The following is a 20170-nucleotide window of genomic DNA, read 5'->3' as shown; positions in this document are numbered from 1 at the left end:
CACTTTTTTATGAATCGTCAGTTTTTCTCTTTGCCCTGCCCCTTTTCATTTCTAAAATAAAAGACTCAAAAGGTCCTTCTACATGATTTTGTAGTTTTCCCAAGGACTCCGATATTATTACTCCTGTTTACAAAGCTATAAAGAATTATTCAAGCAAATTGAAATTAGAGTAAATGTCTGAGTTATCTAAAATAAGCAATAAGGTCTTTATTGATGTTGCGTTAATCTGAAGTGTTAGGACCATGGCCAAAAATAGCAGCAGGTTCTGTTATTCCTGAATTTTAATAATAAAATTTACCTGGGAGCAAAGTCCTTCTTCTCCCATATTTGACATGTTGCGGTTGTAAGATGCTATGACTGTCATCCAAATTATTTTGCTGAGGCTATTATGAAGCTTGCTAAGTTATGCAAAAAGATAAATAATTATCATGCTCTATTAACATGTTCTTCAAAATTTAAGAATTTAGTTGGCAATCATTTTGAGTTATTTTCTGAACTGTTAACATTGTGCCAAGAAGTGCGAGGAATTTATTTCATTGTACATTTTAGATGTAGTATCTTGTTATGCTGTGAAATAGATATGGGTTACATGAAACTATTTTCTGGCATCACATAACCTTAATCAGCTTATTATTTCTGACTGTTCTGCAGAATGTGAACTGTTTAATCTGATGACCCTTTGTGTTGTATGCAAAACAATGTATTAATTTCCTGTGTATTGCCAGGTTTCAAAGTTTTAGAAGCTTTTTAATAATTTCAGACAATTGTACAGTAATTTCGCCTAGGAGAAAAGAATTCCAGAACACTGGATCTGTGTAAGCCGGGAAAAATTTACTGCTTTTGTCAGCAAACAGACATCATTATTTTATACCTTATATTATTAAAGATAAAAGGTGGAGCTGAGAACCGCGAACTGTTTCATCTTCAGCTTCGTGTGCAAGGTGATTTTTTTTGCTGCCATTTGCAGAGTGGGGGTTTGACATGCTTTGTTATTGCAGAAATGTAAAATAGGGCTAGAGAACGCAGCAAATTAAATTTTCATGAAAGAAAAGCTTAATCAGCAGTGACAGGCTAGAGGAAAGATGATTGCCACTTGGTCATTGCGGGGAAGCACTTAGACTTGGTGTCAGTGCTTCTGCTAATGATGACTAATGTCTTTCTTGGAACAAGTGCATGCTCCAGCACAGTGCTGCCTCAGCCTGACGACAGGGAGCTGAGACTGTGTGTAGAGGTGCAACAATCAAAGTTTGCACACAACAAAAGAAAGACCTGCTGGGGCTTCCTGGTGGAGTACTGAGCGATTATGTCACTGAGGCAGTGACCGCGCCACTGAAACGTCGATTCTGAGCTTGATGTCAGATCTGATCTTTCATGTATATGTGTTAGGATTCTGCCAATCTCTATTCCAATTCTGAGAATTCAAGGCTGAAAGTGTCATCTGAAAAGACTGATATTTTCAAAGCAGGTTCATGTAGTAACTTAATAGAATGCTGAATGTTGGTTTCTCATTCCTTTATAAAGCATTATGAAAGGATCTCATCCCATAGTTCCCCAATTACAACTGAAATAAGGCTACTATATTTGATCAGATAAATATAAAAAATATATATATACACCCTGTGTTCACTTGAATACCATGATTTTTATTTTTATTTTGGTAAATGTAACATTTTGTTGACAGTCACCCGTTATAAAAATTTGGAAGTGTATTTTTCAGGAATAAGTCAAGTAGTTTTTATTTTTTAAGAAAAGCATATTATAAGATGGCTCATAGGGTTGACCCACTGAATCAGTGAAGTCAAGTATATAAAAATGTATCTAAACGTTCAGGTAGTTGATCTTTCAGTTATTTGAATGCTTATGTTTGATCCATTTCCATAAGTACTCAAAGCCTGTTGGGCACATTCTAAAAAATAAAAGGGTCATGGCATGATAGCCATCATTTTCAGTTTCTGATGATGCAGCTCTGGTAGCCTGGCATCAGTGTGCCCGGTAGTGTAGGCCATGCCTGATGACTAAATTTTGGACAAAGTAAGTCAAAGCCACCAAATTTATACACTATATACACGTAAAAGAAACAAACAAAACAGAGGTCTGCTTTTTGAGTTCTAGTTCAAGAATTTGTTGCAGAGCCTGTTGAATCAAAGAGCTTGATGACCTGAATGTTTATGTCCTTAATGAATTTTTATGCCCTTAATCGACAGCAGACAAGTGTTTTTCATTTTGTTCTGTTTTTCATACTTTGAATCACTCCCCTTTTCTGATATCAGCACTTTGGTGATGAACATTAATTTCAAATAATTTGTTCCCATTCCTCCCTCTTTGTTTATGCACGGCTCTCATTAATGCGAGAGCTCGGCAGCCAGATGATATAAAAAAATCTGTTATTTTTTTTACAGTGAAGGGAAGAACGCATTAAGAGCAGTCAATGAAACTGTGTCCTGATCTATCGATTGTTTCCTTTGCTTCGTAAAACAGGCTTGATCAACTCAGCAATGACCTACAGGATATTACACATGACTGATTGTAACCATGTCTTTATGTCCATGTGTTTACAGAGGATGAATGAAACAAAAAGCCATAAATGTTATATACTGTATACATGTGTGTTTGTATGTCAGTTTGGTAAATATGGACCGCAATATGAATCTGAAGAGCGTCTGTGAATGTTTAAAAACTATTCTCTACCAAATTTCTTGGTCATACAAACATGCCATGTTTGATAAACAGCATTCTGTCCTTAGAGAGGTGAAAGCAGCAGACATCCAGGCGGGTTATTCCTGGTTTGGGATCAGGGCTAGGCACCATCTCCTCAGTGCTGTTATAGTAATTATGACTAATGAACCGTCCAGTCTGGATGAAATGGCACATCCATAGGGACTGTGGCCACTCAATTGTGACTCCTTTATAGATGACAATGGGATTAAAGGATTTATAAATCTTTTTTTTCTCTCGCTCTTTTTAAAAAATAGACGGCTAAGTAAATGCCAAATGCAGTGACGGTGCTGGGAAAGAGTGCTTGTGATAAATGGCTTAAAGAGTTACAATTTAGTTCCAAATCTAAGAGTAATTTAGATATACAGTATGTTCTCTGTATTTTCCTTGTGATAGTATTGCTAAAAAGCCTTTTAATGATTTTTTGGTTCTACATAAAGACAAAAACTTGGGACGATACAGATTAGTTTGGTTGATAGAACAAGTTCTTAACAATGTCTCTTGGAACATTCAGGGATGAAGGATCTGAGCCCAAGGAATTCAAGGTTACTTGACTCCTTGAGATACATTCTACCAGTTGATTTTCCAAAGAAATTGAAAGATAAGAGCTTTCTATGTCTAAAAAAACAGGCTGTTTTCTAAGCTTAATCTTCATTTTTGGATCAATGTAGAAATGTTTTTCTTGCATATCTAAAATATATGCATTTGAGGGCTACTGATTTCACACCATCGATGGGGGGCTTTCTAAACACAGCAGTTTCAGTCTAAAGTATTTAATAAAAGGCTTTTCAATTTTTCTGTAAGGGGATTTAAAGAAATCAAATATGAGCACAATGTGAGATGAAGTTATAAAAAGTCAAAGGGATACCATACCATTTATTGATTCCAGTTTATAATGTAAAAATGTGATCTACAAATTTGAAAGAATGCTTCTCTTTTAAAATAGCTTTCACTTACTTTGAAAACAGGCCTGGAAAATGTTTCTATGCTGTAATTTCAAGTCTGAATTGGAGGTAATGGATCCTAGAGCTATGCTAACTCACATTTAAAAAAATACTAGAATAATAGAGAATGTGTTCAAAGCTTGTCTGGTAATCATTATAAATGTAAATGCTACAGAATGCCCATTAAGCTTTGAAACATGAGCTTGGTTTTCTTCTTCTTTAATATGCCACTTATTTTATTTTCTCTGTTTAGATCCAGGCAAATCTGGAATGTGATTTAAACCTACTAAAACCTGTCAGATTAATTAACTAATGACTAAATTTCACCAGCATGTTTTAAAACTAGCCATTACAATAAAAAACACATCTTTATAAAAGCACTGAGATATAAATATATTAAGGGATTACTGAAATCTTTCAACTTCTGTTTTGTATAGTTTTCACAAAGATGCCTCTGTGCTGATGATATAGCACATTCCTTTGCTAGGAATGTGTGTGCTTTCAAGTTCCATGATGCACTCAATTCAGCGTTCCTGGTAAAGAGACCTTTTATGATTATTAGTCTTAAGTGCATTAGCTCAGATGAGTCTGAGGAATACCATACACAACATCAGTGCCTATTGGATGATGAAAAATGTTCAGGGTTTGATTTTATTCACCTGATAGCAAAAGAACACCTCACTTCAGTTTGTTCAAGATTGTTCCCTGTACATTTAGAGGTCATTTTTGCTAGATACTCAAGAGAAAAAATGTAAATAAGAGACCATTCAGTGTAGCACATTCCACAGTTCTTCCCAAAGCACATTCTCCTATTGGGTAGTTGAGTGAAAACTTCAACAGAGCAAGAGCGGTGCATCTGAACTACCTTTTTATTTATTTTCCATTAATGAGCCACTTTGCAATTGGTTTACCTTTTATTTCAGAGCTCAGTTTAAAGTCTTGGATAGCAGACACTATTAGAACATTACCTGTTTAAGGAAACAATTCATTACATGTTGGAGATCTGATGGGTTCAGTTGAGTCACCTTTAAATCCCCAAATCCCCATGGATTTTCTTTCAGGAAAACCTTTCTCCTCCTAGTCTCTGCCTGCAGTCCTACCCTCTGAAAAGGGTCTATTTTTTACCCCACCCCGCTTCCAATCCAATTAAGGCTGTAATAATAGGAGGATTAGGGAAAGTTTACTTCTTAGTGGCCCTGCAACTCCACGAAAATAGTATGGCGATAGCAAAAGGGAATTTGAGGGAAAGCGGAGAAAATTAAGGAGATAATGGTCAGTAATCTTAACTTGTCTGATGTTTGCGATGCTCACAATGCAGTGGAGATTTAGAAAAACTCAGAACAATACTTCAGAGTCTTTAACCACTTTGCACCAGAACTTCAGCTGTCTCTTCAATTTTCTCTGCCCCACTCATTATTTGCACTTTACATAAAAGTAACCCTGGCTTTCACTTCAAATCCAGTTAAACTAAGTTTGGTTGGCTGGCTTGACAAACTGGTTTACTGATTTCTTTTGATTTGCTTTCTGGATATCCATGTTTAAAGAAACTTTCCCACCTTCTTGAATTTAAAGCAACATTTTAAGATTAAAAAGCAAAGTTCTTACTTGAAGCTATGTGCTACGAATTTGTACTTTCAGGTATATATTTTTAAAATATTCATACATCTAATGACGATTCAATTATTGGAGGCTATTGGACTACTTTGTGTTCAATAAACTCAGGCTTTATTCCACTGTATTTGTATCTTGTTGGTTTTAAAATGTTAATCGCCATTCAATGCATAAGGTGAAGGGCCTGCCCAATTTGCGTATGTCTGACAAATTTCACGCTCGTCTTCTCCTCACTAATGACACCTTATCCTGCTTTTATTCAGACCTATACCAAAAGCAACTGGCATTGCCCTTGTAGGCCCAAAGGTTAAAGCTCTTTGAATCTAAATTTCAGTGGAGAGAAATGCTTTCATTTAAAGGGGGTGAGGGGATTGTTTCAAAAAAATGTAGTGGCTATGATCACTATCTTTAAAAAATATGCTCTGACCTGTTTCAGCAGAATGCACCCAATAACTTGAATTTACCTCAGTTTTCAGTTTATTTTTATGGAAGACAACGGCAGACCAGAGCAGCTGTGAAATGCTTGCCGTGATTTTTCCAGATAGTTTGCTGTCTTATTATTGGTGAGGTTTGTCCAGAGCCCTTTCTTCTTAGCCCAACACAAAGACTTGCAGTCGGCTAAATGTTTAATGAGTCAATGCATTAAAGGCTTCACTTCTCTTCCAATTAACCCCAAGACCATTCTGGCATTTTTGTAAATCCACAGAAGACTTTTGTTCAGGCTTAAAAGGCTAAGCTGCACGTGGGTTGGAGAGAAAAGAAAAAGACTAACCTGTTAGCAAACACAGTGAAGGGGAATAAAAAGGGTATCTAATCCTTATTAGGGTAAATTCAGACTAAATGTCCAAAAAGAGTCTGTTTGAAGAGAACATCCTGGAATGATTATAACCTTTGATGATTTAACATTTTGATTTACTACATAAATCTAAAAATGAGACATTACTATATTAGATTTAAGTGGCTTGAGACAGAATAGCTGCATCTCTCAATTGTTTTTTATTTTTTATAAATAAATATTTGACCTAAAGAGTTGTTTTTCCCTTGAGTTTAGTGAGAACCATGTGGAATGTGTGCAGCATTAAAGAGCTGAGGTCTTTTGAGATTTGGGTAGAGAAAAAGAAATTTGGGCGTGAGCTAGTTTGACTAAAATAACTTTCAAATTCATCACAGATTACCCAAAGGGTGACAATTAAGTCCTATGGATTTTTCTCATGTATTTCTTTAAAGTAACTTGTTTTCCATCTTTTGTTTCATTACTATTAAAAAGCTGTTTGTGAGTGTTGACAGTATGTTTCTGAAACTTAAGGCCTCGTGAGTTGGACTTCTCACGACGGATTGCATTCTTTTTATCTTAGACAATTCACTCTACCCTGCATGCTTTATATGGTTTATTAAAATATGTTGTTTCCAAACATTTTCACTAATATCTACACAAAGTAAGACAAAAATGAACTTTTCCCTTGTATCGTTTAGACTAGCGCAAATTCTTGTTAATTGGATACAGAATGTGCACAAAGGGCACTGTGCTCTGGAACTAGTGTCGCTGTTTCTTCAGGATGATTTTGGCAGCAGTGGAGCAGAACTCAGGCCACATCACTACGAGTGCTCATTAGGCAGCAGATTTGTCTGAATCCTCATTAAATTGATGAACTCATTTACTGATGGGGGATGACAACTCTGGGTGTACGATGAGATGCAAGATGCAAAGCTATGTGCAGATTAAGGGGTGTTCAGTTTGAGGAAGAAAAGCCCAATGTGTTTTCACAATGTGCAAAAAAACACAGACTTGAATGAAAACTGTAAAGCAGATCAACAGAGGAAGGCACATAAAATTAGTTATTGTCATAGAAAAAACAGAAACCACTATACTTAATGCTGTACTCTGCCTTTTTTGACTCTTTAAGTTGTAAAAGTAAGATAAAGGCCCAGTCATGTGGAACATCTGTTTTTCAGCCACAGTAGTAAGGGCAGCAAATTAAGACACGTTAATTCTGTGCAGTGCAAACCTTTGCCCTGTGCAAGGTACATTTTATGTGTGATTTTTTAATTTATAATTTATATTCTTAATTGAATAAGTGGTAGGATAGTCCACACCTAATAATTGGGATTCTGACCAGGCCTCCATATTTCAGAGGTTGATATTGTGCCCCAGGCTATGATGAGGAAAACTTCTACTTTTTTGTGTCTTCCTGATGGCCTGAATTCCACCAAGTCCATTTTTGAACTGTGTAAATTCTCAAAGCCAGTCAGGTTTCATGAACTTCATGTTTATGGCAGTTTATAGACAGATGTACTATGGTCTATATCTGTTCTCTGAACTAAACTGTCATCTTTAACTTGGAATTGGAGTCTTAGTTTGCGTTTGTTTGCTAAAATCAAATCTATGGGTTTTTAAGATGGAGAAATCCCCTGACAAACTACTACCACCACTCACATACTTCCTGTTCTTGTGCGTATGGTTCATATTAAAAAATATCCTTCTAGTTTTTTTTGTACTTATTGAATTAGAGCATCTCAAGATAGCAGATGAACATGTCATTCTCAAGAGAGAATTATTTCTGGCTTTAGTACTTGTGCTTTAATTGGCAATTGATTAAATATATGAGATACAACACCAGGAAGCTCAGATTTAGATAACTATATTTGTAGAAAGAGTACTGTGGTTTCACTTTTCTTGCATATTTACCTGAATTCTGGCAAAGGTATCAAATCCTCATAAAGTTCTTCACATAATGGGAATGGATTGTAAACAATCCTCAATATTACGGTGTTTCATATAATTGTGCATAGTAGGATTAGTTCATTTTGATAAAAACACCTTTTCATTTCTTGTTTGTAAAGTTATTCTATTATTAGAAACTGATATTTTCAACCATGCACATTGCACATTAGGTTTGTTTACAACTTTAGTAGAGTGTGATTTACCAATTATTGGGCTTTGCACACAGCTTGTGAATGAATTTACAATATTGTTTTGCAACCATCTCTTCCCATGAAATTTATTCAAAAGAGAAAACCAAATTGAACATTTTAGAAAATAGTTTGAGATCACTTAATGGGATCACTTTGCTTTTCAGATTGGTTTGTTGGATTAAAGTACTGTTTCATGCCAATCCACAATTCTGTATTTATTGCAAAGATGACCCACAATTTATGGTACATCTAACGCACTTTCACACAGACTTTTAACGCATCTGCATATGCTGCATTGAGCATGTATTAGAACATCAGTACAAGTGTAATACAAGAGGACATGATTGACACATCACTGAGTATGTTGATTTACAGTATACTACTAAGATATCTTGGAGAATACAGTTATTACGGTCAGAAAATGTTTTGAAATGCAGTTTGGGGTAGTTTGATTTTTGGCTTGCACCAGATTTTTCTTTTTGAAATTTTGAAATTTTCTTTTCTGTCATTTGTTTTCATATCTACAACACATAAGAACCACAGTGGCAATAGTGCTGTTATTAAATTTGGGCACTACTGAGTAATTTCTTTAGACTCAATGTTGATTGTCAATATTGCAAGTCACTAAGGATAGGAACATCTGCAAAGCACATAAATAATAAAGTTGTTAATTATATGCTAACTGTTAAACGTATGGGCAGACAAAACCTTTATGAGCGTTTACCAATCTTGGCAAAAGAGGATGAGGTACAGGTTTCATTTAGCTGGCATTTTGCATGGCATTTAGAGCTCAGACAGCAGTGAACAGGCATGATTTTGGTTAGGCTTTACAAGAGGAATGAGAGAGAATCCCAGGAGACAGCATCTGTAACTTGGTTCAGAGCATGCACTGTAGATGTAGTTAGCCCTGTTTCCAATCATGAGAAAACACACTAATAGCCTGTGCCTTTTCATAGCTTGTTGATCAACTCTATTGATGACAAATGATTCTTAGCATGATGATAAATTTCCTGACAATAACTTGCAGCTATAATTTTCTTCAGTTGCTCCCCTGCAAGCCTTTGTCTGTAGGCTTGCTTAAGTATTAGGTATTGAAATGAGTAGCCAGCTGTGTACTGATTACAAAATGGTGATCTGTGGAATTTTACTTATTTTGTTCCTCTTTTTGTCAAGGCCGCTTTCGTTTGTGTAGATATCAATTATTTCTCCATGTGTTAAATTAGATTTAAGTGACCTTTCTTGCAGTTGATCTTACAGAATATGCTTCCCCCTGAAGGGTTTTGATGGGCATCATTACATCTCTTTCTTGTAGCTGCTGCTGCTTGACTTTCTGTCAGGTGCCTTGTATACTTTTTCTTTAAAACCTTTAAAATACAAAAATGGCTAGTGCAGCTTGATTGCACTAACAATATAGCACTGTTATGCTATACTTTTGACTGTGTGTATATTTAATTCCCCTTAACAAAAACCCATTTAAAAAATCGTCTTGAGACAGAACCAACAGGGAATCCATTATGTAGATTTCTCTGCAGTTAGAGACTTTTCCTGGGGCAACAGAAACTTCCAGAATGTATATTGGATGTGTACAGTGTGGCGATTTGTTTATATACTTTACTTTGAAGTCGTTTCTTTTCTTCTTATGCTTAGAAAGATAACAATAACTTGTGAAGAGGTTTCAGAATGGACGGGGCAACGAGTCATTTAATAGCAACTGAGAAAATTGTAACAATATGTGATGCTCTGTACACGCAAAGAGGAATTCAATAGCAGCCTAATTTTGACCATTCATTCCAGAAAGAAGTAACACCTGCAGCCTTGATGAATGTGTGTGTATGCAGACATACAATGCATACACAATCACTTGCATACATGCGATGGAGCATATTGAGAATGAGCAGGGGGGTTGTAGAGATGCAGAAGTGGTAAACAGTAAAGTCTGCAAGGTTTCACCGTGAATTCTGTCAAGTTCAGAATATTGTCATCTCTTCTCCCTGTTGGATTTTGATTGATTACCTCTTTCCTTATGCTCATTAATTTCATCACCTTATCTTTTATACCACTTCATTTTAGCAGAAAGGTAATAATAAAACCCTCATCCATTATCCATTTACTCATCTAGTCATGCGGAAATGGTTAATAACAGGATACAAATTGAACTTCAATCACCTAATTTTCCTCCAAAGGCAAAAGCATATTAAACCAATCTCAATATGAGCATTTTTATAGAGCAGGGTAAGCCTCGGTGTGCTGTTAGTGGTGACATTTCAAATTAAGCATTTGAATGTTTGCTTATTACATTTATGTAAGTGGTGTTCAATCTATTAAGCTAAAGCACTGGTACTTTTTTCACTGAGGGGCAATAACAGGAGAGTCTTATCAGCCTAAACACACAGACAGCTTCTCTGCCCAACAGTAAATGCTATTCAGTGGGTCATTTATCTTTCTACATTTGCAGCTTAGATAGCTTGTGCTTAGCTTGTGTTGGGGGCATTTTTTCAATTAAATTTTATTTATTTAAAAAAGCTATAACCTCAACACTGGCTTCTTTTGTGAGTAGTTTCTGGAATGCACAGAAACAAAAAATGAGTGTTTATCATCAGAAAGTCCTTAAAAGTTGGGGCAGCACTTGACATTATACCTTCAAATTGCAGGCAGTAGGTATTTAAGATTAGGACATGTTTAACATACAGCATAGAAGACCAAGTACAAATAAGTTATGAATGCTGAAATTGTAGTGACGTGATTAGTGGAATACCACAGGGAACTGAATTAGGACCACTTCTTCTCTTAATTCAATGATCTAGTTCCTGACATAGTTAGTAAAGTAGTCAATTTAATAGATGATACTCAAATAGGACGTTCTGCTGTAGATGCAAGGATGGCCATTCTTTAATATTTTAGACAACATTGTAGACTAGACAGACACCTGTCAAATGATATTGTAGTCAAATGCATAGTGTTATATGTAGTTAGCAAATATAAAAAAAATACTTGTGAGAAAGCCTAAGGTGTTTCTTGACTGCGTAGGAAGGATTAATATTAGGTCATATACTTTAATTTAAATCAAGACATGTTATATTAAAATTATGCAATGTACTAATAAGATCACATTTTGACTTATGTGTACATTTCTGGTCACCATGTTAAAAAACAAATATTGTTCTAGTATGAGTCCAAAGAAGGGCAAACGGATATATTCAAGGGATTAAAGGAATGTGTTGGACTGACAGGCTTAATGACCTGAATCTTTTTTGTCTTGCATGGAAAAGACTATGAGGCAGCCTGATTAAAGTATTCAGAATCCTCCAAGGCACTGACAAAGTCAACCCAGTGTACTTCTTCAGAATCAACAGTGAAACACAAACCAGAGGACACACGTCCTTTTTCTAGGAAGTACTTTTAAAACTGATAACAAGAGGCAGTTTTGTTTACACAGAGTGTTATGGGAGTATGGAGCAAGCTAACCTGCCATGTTATTGAAGCTGTTCTAGGCTTCATTCATGAAAAATGCTGGAAGAACTAACAACAGAAGCTATCATTTGTTACCTTGTATGTTTTTTTTTACCTACAGTATGTCAAACATAAATGAGAGATTTCATTGACCTGGTATCATGTGAGGCCTCATGGGTTCAAATCCAAGCATGATCAGTGACAGCAGAAATTTAGTGAACCTTTGATCCAGATTTGCATCTTCAGACCTTCAGATCAGGACATTGATGAAGAATGTTATACCCCTGGAGGTGATTGGGAGAGCCTGGGACGTTTTAGTCTGAATACATGCATTATTTTTTTCATATTTGTCCATCATAATTCTTTGTATCAATACTGCCTTTTTTCTGGCTGTATGTACACAATTTGCACACTAATTCAAATGATGGTTGTACAGGGAAACATTTCAACAGCAAAATGTCACATTTTAAACTGCCAATTTTGTCCTTCTTTCATTAGTGACCTTGCAAGAGCTTTTAAAAGGAAAAATGCAATGCCACTGCATATTAATGCAAATTTCCTGTTTGTTTTTTGTGATTAAACCAAGCTTCTACAATGTGTCGCGATTCAAAATGTATTTGAAAGACCTCCTGAGGTGACCATTCACTATTGACCTTGTGCACTTCCTAATTTATCCTTACAGGAAAATATATGTGATAATAATTATTGCTAGTCAGAATAACAATGATTGTGGCACTGTAATTTGTAGGGGTTTATTGGTACTCGTAGGTGCTTTGATAAGAGTGTTTATAGTGCAGCATGTCAGTCATGAGCTTTTTCATCTTTCACTTAGGATTATGGGGGAAGGTAGCATAGTAGAGAGTAATCCCTAGCAGATACCAGCAGCTGAAATTATTTACAAGCCAAGGGCTATGAGGTGCATCAGTCCAGCAAAAATATTATATTACAGAAAAGAATTTCAGATTGTCATAAATCTGTCTGCGCTGCGGAGAGCTGAATAAAACACTTTCACGTCAACAGTAACATCAATTTGCTCTGTAGTGCTACATGTATCAAAAAGTGTTCTTAAGGGAGCCTCAGAAAATATCAATATCATTGGTTAATATAAATGAAATTAATTTTTAAAGGTGGGCTAAAGGTTGACACCTGAAAAATTGCTTTACTTTGCAGAATAGAAGTCTCTGTCTTCATGTGAAATTCCAGGTCAAAAGGCCAAGTAATTTTCACAATCGTCTGTGGAGCCAGTGAAATATGGACTTCATTGTCATCTACCTTCAAAGCGAAAACATGACTTGATATATCATTTAAGTGAGTTTATTATCTTCATGAGGGCAAAGAGGAAAATGTATAAATGCTTAATTGTTCTTTTCAAGTTAGTTGTTACAGTAGGTGCAGATTGCATTCATGTCATGTATTAGAAACCTCCCTTTCAAAATCAAATACTTATTTATTATTTTCCTCCAACTTGAGTGTTTTCTAAATGAGCTGCAAATCATCTGGCTAGCTTTTTATTTTTTAATATCTAAGTGTGTGATGATGCCCTGTACAGGACAGCAGCATGGAGCAGGGCCCTGGATTATAGATGGGAGGGTTATGCATTTAAATCCCATATACTTCCCACAGATTGCTGTATAAATAGGTCTCTTGGTATTCATTGTAAAATGGAATTTGTTCTCAGTTGAATAAACTTAATTGTAAGCCTTACAAAACAGTGGAATGAACTATGTAGAACCCCAAAACTATTTTGCTTACATTTTTTTTAAGTTTATCTAATGAAAAAAACTATGTAGAAGTATTTATAAAATCTGTGCTTCAAGAGTGTTGTGTTATTTCCAGACATAAACATGATCACCTGCACAGTAGGTGGAAATAGTTGTATCTGAAGTGGTAGTTGTGAAGATAGAAAGAGTAGCTGTATTTGAGCTTGACTTTGTAGATCTGAAAATATCTATCTGAACAGTTTAAAGGTTTTTTTTAAGTACTGTGCAGATATGCCTTTAGATACTTTTTATGATGTAAATTAAAAGATCTTCATGAACACATGCTTTTAATGACATACAGTATGTTGCATTTCTTATCAGTTGTTTCAACCAGATCCTTCTGTTTTGTTCATTTGGACCACATTTTAACCTGTTTTCCTTGGATTTACAAGTCATGTCAGTAAGTGCTGTTTAAAGAGGATTTGAATCTTGTTCATTTAAACTGGATTGTATCAGTTCAGTGCAGTTTACTACATTAAAGTGTACGAGTGTAATAACAAATAGTTGGTTCAGATATATGGAATGACACTTTATTTTGGAAAGGGAACATACAGTAGTTATTTTTTTATTTTTACTATTTTTTTAACTATAATTTTGGCTTTGATTTGTATATTGTATATAAAGATTTTGCCCTTGAGTGTGTTGTGACTCTCATTTGTCTTCTAAGGGCTCTTAAGCTGCAGTACCACCAGTCAGAAAATGGCTAAAGAGCTACAGGACAAACTATCAGCTTCTCCATTTCACACAGCTTTGCAACCTATTCTTGTACAGTGCAGAATGTGATTATGCAACTCCCCAATAACATTTAAGCAGATCATGTTAGGCATCACTGCAGGTATTCTCCATTTATAAATCCTTTATAGCACTTGTTTGAATATTAAACACAAGCTTAATGTAATGGTTTATTTTCTAAAACATGAAGTCACATTTTCAGTACAGAAAGGGTTTGTTGTTGTGTTGCTTTTTCTTGTGCACCTCTGGTCGCCTACAGAATGGGATCATTTAACAAACCAAATTTCATCTTTAGAAAGAGAGAGTGTGCAAAACGTCAATTTAAAAACAAACCCCTTTTTATAATTTCAAAAATGGGAATTTTTGATTTTTAAAAGGGAGAAACATTTCTGATACAATATCCAGACAGATATTGTGATGTAGTTTCCATGGCAACTTGCGCATCGGAGGCTCATACCTCTGTCTTGGGTACTGTCAGTAAAAAGAGAGCCAGAGACCTGCAAAGTCCCATAGATGGGCAGCTTCCACCTAATCCAGATTTAATTGAACTCCAGAGACTTTGAAGTGAAGCTGCCGAGCAGGCAGATACTATTCCAGGGAGAGATGAGGGCCTTGCTTAGCTAGGCCACAGCTGCTTCCCTCTACTGTCACCTTCTTTTAATGAGTACTTTAAGGAACTGTTATGATGAACCCTTGTGGCATGCTAACCTTATTTGAATATTTTTGATTAATGCCGGCTTCAGCGCAGTGGCAGGGCAAGTGCCCCACTCTGGTTGTCCCTTAACACCTTCATAATTAAGCTTTGAAATGAAAAGGCAAAAACTGAGGCAACAAAGAAACAAAGTGGGTTAGGGCTAAAGATAGGATTAGTTTGAATTGTGCAGGCAGACTAAGCATCTGTGTCTGTCAGGCAGGATGACAGGCATTGTAACAAGTTACTCTGACAACCGCTTGCTCCATGGAGAGATTAGGCTGAGTTCATCTGCAGGTTTTTGTTTAGCTTTAGCTGACAAAATGATACTTAACCTCTCATATAGGCAGCCCTTTGCTTTCAGAATTACTGAATATCAGATTAATGGAAGGTTTAGCACAAGGGAGAAACAACATCTTCAATTTATCCTGGTGTACTCTTCGTGCTGATTATGATTTCTATTCCATTTTGGGGACTCGTCGTTCTCAGAAAAAAAACCCCATCCGAATGAGTCTGGAGAAGACTGTCTTGCCACAATAAATTATTAATGGTTTTAGTGGAATCTGTTTAAGTAGCAGCTTGAGTTGCTTTGGATTCCTTTAACTGTTAACCACGCAACTCATGATGCCATTAAATAAATCACTGCTGTACCTTCGATGTGTGTATTTGCTGTAAGCTAACATCTGAGAAACACTTTTTTAAGAAGCATTTTTTTCTGCTGCATAAGTTTACCATTCTGTTTTTCATTTGTACTTTCCTTCAAAGTGTATGTTTTATATTTCAGTATGAGTAAACTCTCATTAGATAATGGAGGTTGTGTCTTTGCAGAGTACTTTGTTGTAAATATTTAGTATATTGTCAAAGAATTTGAATGTTGCTATGTGTGTATACATCTGTGCATATGCTGTTTGAATATCAGTGTTTTTCTTTGAAAACCTCAACTTCCCAGGAACATCCTTCTCATCTGCTACTCTGGTTTCACTTTACTCTGTCATATATATTCTCTGTATTTGGTGAAATATAATTGTTTATGAAGCATGAAATTGTAATATGTAATTTTACAATTGATTGGTTGGTGCAGGAAAGCAATAGTTAAGTAGTCTTGCATCTAATATCTTTTCAGCTGCTAATTTCATAGACACTGTGACTGCTTATTCTATAACTGAGAAAATTGAGAGAAAAATTATATTGATTTTAATAAATGTAAGAATTGCTTCAATTAAAATAACTTATTTAGTCTGTTGTGAAACTTAGGTTTTGAATGTACAGTAGTGCCCATGTTATTATGGAATATATAATGTCTATATTAGATATTTGTTTTTTTATTTTGAAGCTTCAAATGCTTCATTTCTAGATTTCTTGACAAAATTATAATTAACTTAACCTGAATGAATCAGTTGATCTTATAGCACTCTCCCCCGCCATCTCATCCCTATTTTCACTGAAGAGGGCTTATTCTCCGATTAGAAAAATCTCTCTTTCATTGCGGCTGATCAATAATATACATCAATCCTGCTTTTGGTGAAGATGCTTCATCTGTGTTTGATAAATTGACGGAAATGGCCTTTTTGCCCTCTAGATCCTAGCCTATACTGAGGGACTCCATGGTAAATGGCTCTTCACAGAGATCCGAGCCATCTTCTCAAGGCGCTATCTGCTCCAGAACACAGCCCTGGAAATATTCATGGCCAACAGAAGTAAGGGAGTCTGCGTTTTCCTTAAACTTTTTTTTCCACATTTTCAAGTAAAGTTTCAAGTTTAAAAACCAAAACTAATCAGACTCGTTCACTAATGTAGACAGCTTAAGTTAAAGAAATTAGATGGTATTTTGCAGTGATCGAGAAGTACATTGTCTACATATATGTATTTCACAACATTTCTGTTGTTAATATTTGTAATACTTCAGAAAAAAAGTGTTAGATCTGGGTTGACAATGCATACGTTGCTTAACTTGTCATCATGAGGCCACACAGTTTGCTTATACATAATAGCATTTTATAATTAATTTGTTCCCTTTGTGTTTAATATACCTATATGCAATAAGTATCCATTAGAAATATATAATAGAGGATAATCATATTAAAAGCTGCCTTAATACTAATGTGTCATATTTTAAATTTAATTCGATATTGTTGATATATAAATATACCATAATTTATCATTTGTAAATTATATCATAATATATGAATAAATATTTGCTAATTTATTTAGTGTTGTCCTGAATTCCAGCATTTTTTAAAACACTTTGTAATGTACTGTATTTTCAAGTTAATTCTTCCATATGGTGCTCACATAACTGTATTCATACATACTGGCTGGTATTCTGGAGAAAGAACCTTGGACAAGAATGTGATTTATTTGAAAGCTAAAGGTCTTGAAAGGGAACATCCATTGAAGGTAAGTTACAGTCTGCAACAAGGCTAATAGTTTCCAAGTTTTTCCCCTACCCTGTTTTTTTTTTCTACAGCTGCTGTCATGTTCAACTTCCCAGACCAGGCTACAGTCAAAAAGGTTGTCCACTGTCTGCCACGTGTCGGTGTTGGAACGAATTTTGGGCTACCACAGACCAGGTAACTCCTGCAGAAAGTTTAATACAGGCAGTCCTCATTTACACTGGGTGAAAGGGATATTTCAGTGTTTTCATTTTGGGATAGGAGAAAAGATAAAGGCAGAGATGCTCAATGTTAGAATGCATGTCTTCACTAGTGTTTCTTCACAGTGATTGTGCCTATATCTCATTAGCTCCAGCTGTGCTCTATTTTTTTGATAAACACCTTCAACCATTACTCACTTACTTTTAGATGCTAGAGCAGGACTCACTTCGATTTGAACACCTTCTATTCTGAATATTGGTCATGGTTTGCCTGTCTGAGACTGCACAAGTTACCCCTTATTCACAACTTGCCGTCACGGTTCAAAAAACAAAGAAAAAAACAGCCACAAGCTGTAGAAACAGGCCGCGGTAATTTTGTTTATACAGAAAGGTGAAGAGCAAGAATGTGCAGTTCCTTGCTTGTAATATACTGTAATTACCATCACACAAACAACATTGAATTTATTTATTTTTCTCTCCTGAAGTAAATAGTTCCGTGTTAAACTGCCTTCAGGGCAGAATTAGTTCATTCCTCACATCAGGGTGCTTTTATCCAGTTTATCCTGTGCTGCAATGTCCAGTGTGAATGCACTGTCTTATCTGTGTGAAAGCCAAGTGTTAGAAAGTGTTCCTTTCTAAAACATGGCTTTCACACAGCAAAGATTTCTGTAGCATTTTGACTAAAATTATTATTTGTTTATAGATTGAGAATAAAGAGGATCCAGCTGAAATGTTTTCACCCAGATATTTTTGTCTGCATTCTTTCATTGCTATTATAGTCATAAATCATTGAGTGTACTAGCTGAAGGGTAGGCATCACACACCCACTGTATTCTAAATGTGCTTTGGCGAAAATTTCAGATATTCTCATAGAAACAACAATGACGCAGTGTGACAATATCCAGTTATTTTGTAGTTTGAGTTCTGTCCCTGGTTTCATTCCTTAAGATGCCATTCCAGCCCATGAAACTGTGCAGGAAAAGAGTTAAGAGCATGGTCAAAACTTCAAAATGATCCTAATGACTGTAATCTCACACTCTGACAGTGATTAATTCCTTAATTTGCTATTGTTTTAATTGGATTGCAAGTCATTTGTTTTAGGCTTTTCATACATCATGCCCCAGGAGCTAGAGTTTACACTTGGAACAGCACGACCCAGATTCCCTGTTCACATGGCGAAAAAGGAACATTAGTGTTTTTCCTTCCTGTACAAAACATTATCCGAGCAGATTGGTTATCTTTAAAAACTCTTTGGTTCTCTTTCTTAAATCAAAGAAAGGCATTTTAAATACATGCAACTAGTTACAGTCCATTATAATTACTACTACTCTTTTTTTAAATATTGTACTCATTACTATCCAGTGTCCAGCAAGTGTACAGTAGATTGCAATAACAAATGTTTTGTATGTGCTGTCAAAGTCTCTTGACCTACTGTATGCAAAATATATAAAGGTACTATAGTTCCAAATAATAATAATAATAATTGCTTACACTTATATACCTGTAGCGCTTTTCTGGACACTCCACTCAAAACGCAAATGTATCATTATTGAGCTATCCCAGTTTGGAAAAGCACATGCATGTTTTATTTCTGTGTTTTTCATCTTTTAGAATTGTCCTTTATCCTAACATTGTCGTATGCATGCAGGTTTCTCTATTCTCCGTGTTGCCTGTGGTATGCAGTGAAGTTTTAAATGTTCAAATGAGTGGTGCATTTTCCTATTTTAAACTGATCATTTTGGTGGTGATTCAGTGTGCTTTACAAATTGAGAGCAAGTGACCAGTGGTTCATTAGTCACAATACCTTGACTTAGATTATCTATTGTGTTAAAAATGATCAGTCAGACTTAAGTAAGAATTCAGCAGAGAAAAAAAAACAAAGGTAATGCTAACAGCTTGGCCAGTACATAGCTAATGGAGGTTGTGCCTTGGCACAGTACTTTGTTGTAAATATTTAGTATTTTGTCAAAGAAAATCTCAATCATTTGATATTCCAAGCATGTCTCCTATTTATTGAGATTTGCTCATTAGCATAATATAGGTGACATGCTGGCTTTCTATACATACGTTTGTATTTTAAATTCTATTTATTTTAGTAACAGTTTTCATCTTTTTCCTTTATCAATTATAAAGCTTGAAAGCAATGTCCTATTTATATTACATGAGATGTACAGTACTGTATTTACAGTCTTATAGTGCAACACCTGTGGCCTTGGTCCTTTTTCCTAATATATGCGATAGTCTGGTGTCATTTACATTGAAGTGTTTGCTATTACATTGTAAATCAGTCAAGACATTTGCAAATTACTGAAAATTACTGGTTTGATGTTTAATTTGTGTTCCACAATTAGTACAATAGTGAGCTTTGTGAAACCGTAATTTGGGACAACATTTCAGTTAAATAGTACCAAATAATGATCTAATTATCATGCTAATTAATGTTGCTAGTTTTCTTTTTGACTGTGGAGATATATATTCAGATCTAGCTAACTACAATAGTTGAGCTAATGCCATCCTCCAAATGCAAATGCATATTCAGGTGGTGCTTGATTTAACTCTTCAATTCTTTACTGAACTGGCATGAAACAACGTACAGGTGTGAGATTGTCTGCCTGATTATATTTCCTCAGGCGTATCTCTCTGGCCACCCCAAGGCAGCTCTATAAAGCCTCCAACATGACGCAGCGCTGGCAGCGAAGAGAGATTTCCAACTTTGAGTATCTCATGTTTCTCAACACTATATCTGGTAAGTTACCGTGAA

The 20170-nt window shown here is 35.5% G+C and overlaps 1 protein-coding gene across 8 annotated transcripts in view; it reads left to right on the top strand.

Annotated features, from left to right (window-relative positions):
• The window catches only part of lrba (LPS-responsive vesicle trafficking, beach and anchor containing), a 289988-nt gene that overhangs the window by 189323 nt on the left and 80495 nt on the right, over window positions 1-20170 (top strand). For all 8 annotated transcript variants that reach the window (XM_088910702.1, XM_088910752.1, XM_088910744.1 and 5 more), the window contains exons 40-42: window positions 16396-16513; window positions 17284-17386; window positions 20040-20155. In XM_088910702.1, coding sequence (XP_088766828.1) covers window positions 16396-16513; window positions 17284-17386; window positions 20040-20155 — 337 coding nt within the window. The remainder of the gene's footprint in view (window positions 1-16395; window positions 16514-17283; window positions 17387-20039; window positions 20156-20170) is intronic.

Source organism: Atractosteus spatula, chromosome 1, assembly GCF_055471065.1.
Source record: "Atractosteus spatula isolate fAtrSpa1 chromosome 1, fAtrSpa1.hap1, whole genome shotgun sequence".
Classification (NCBI taxonomy): Eukaryota; Metazoa; Chordata; class Actinopteri; order Semionotiformes; family Lepisosteidae; genus Atractosteus; species Atractosteus spatula.
This window is presented reverse-complemented; position numbering and strand designations above follow the sequence as displayed.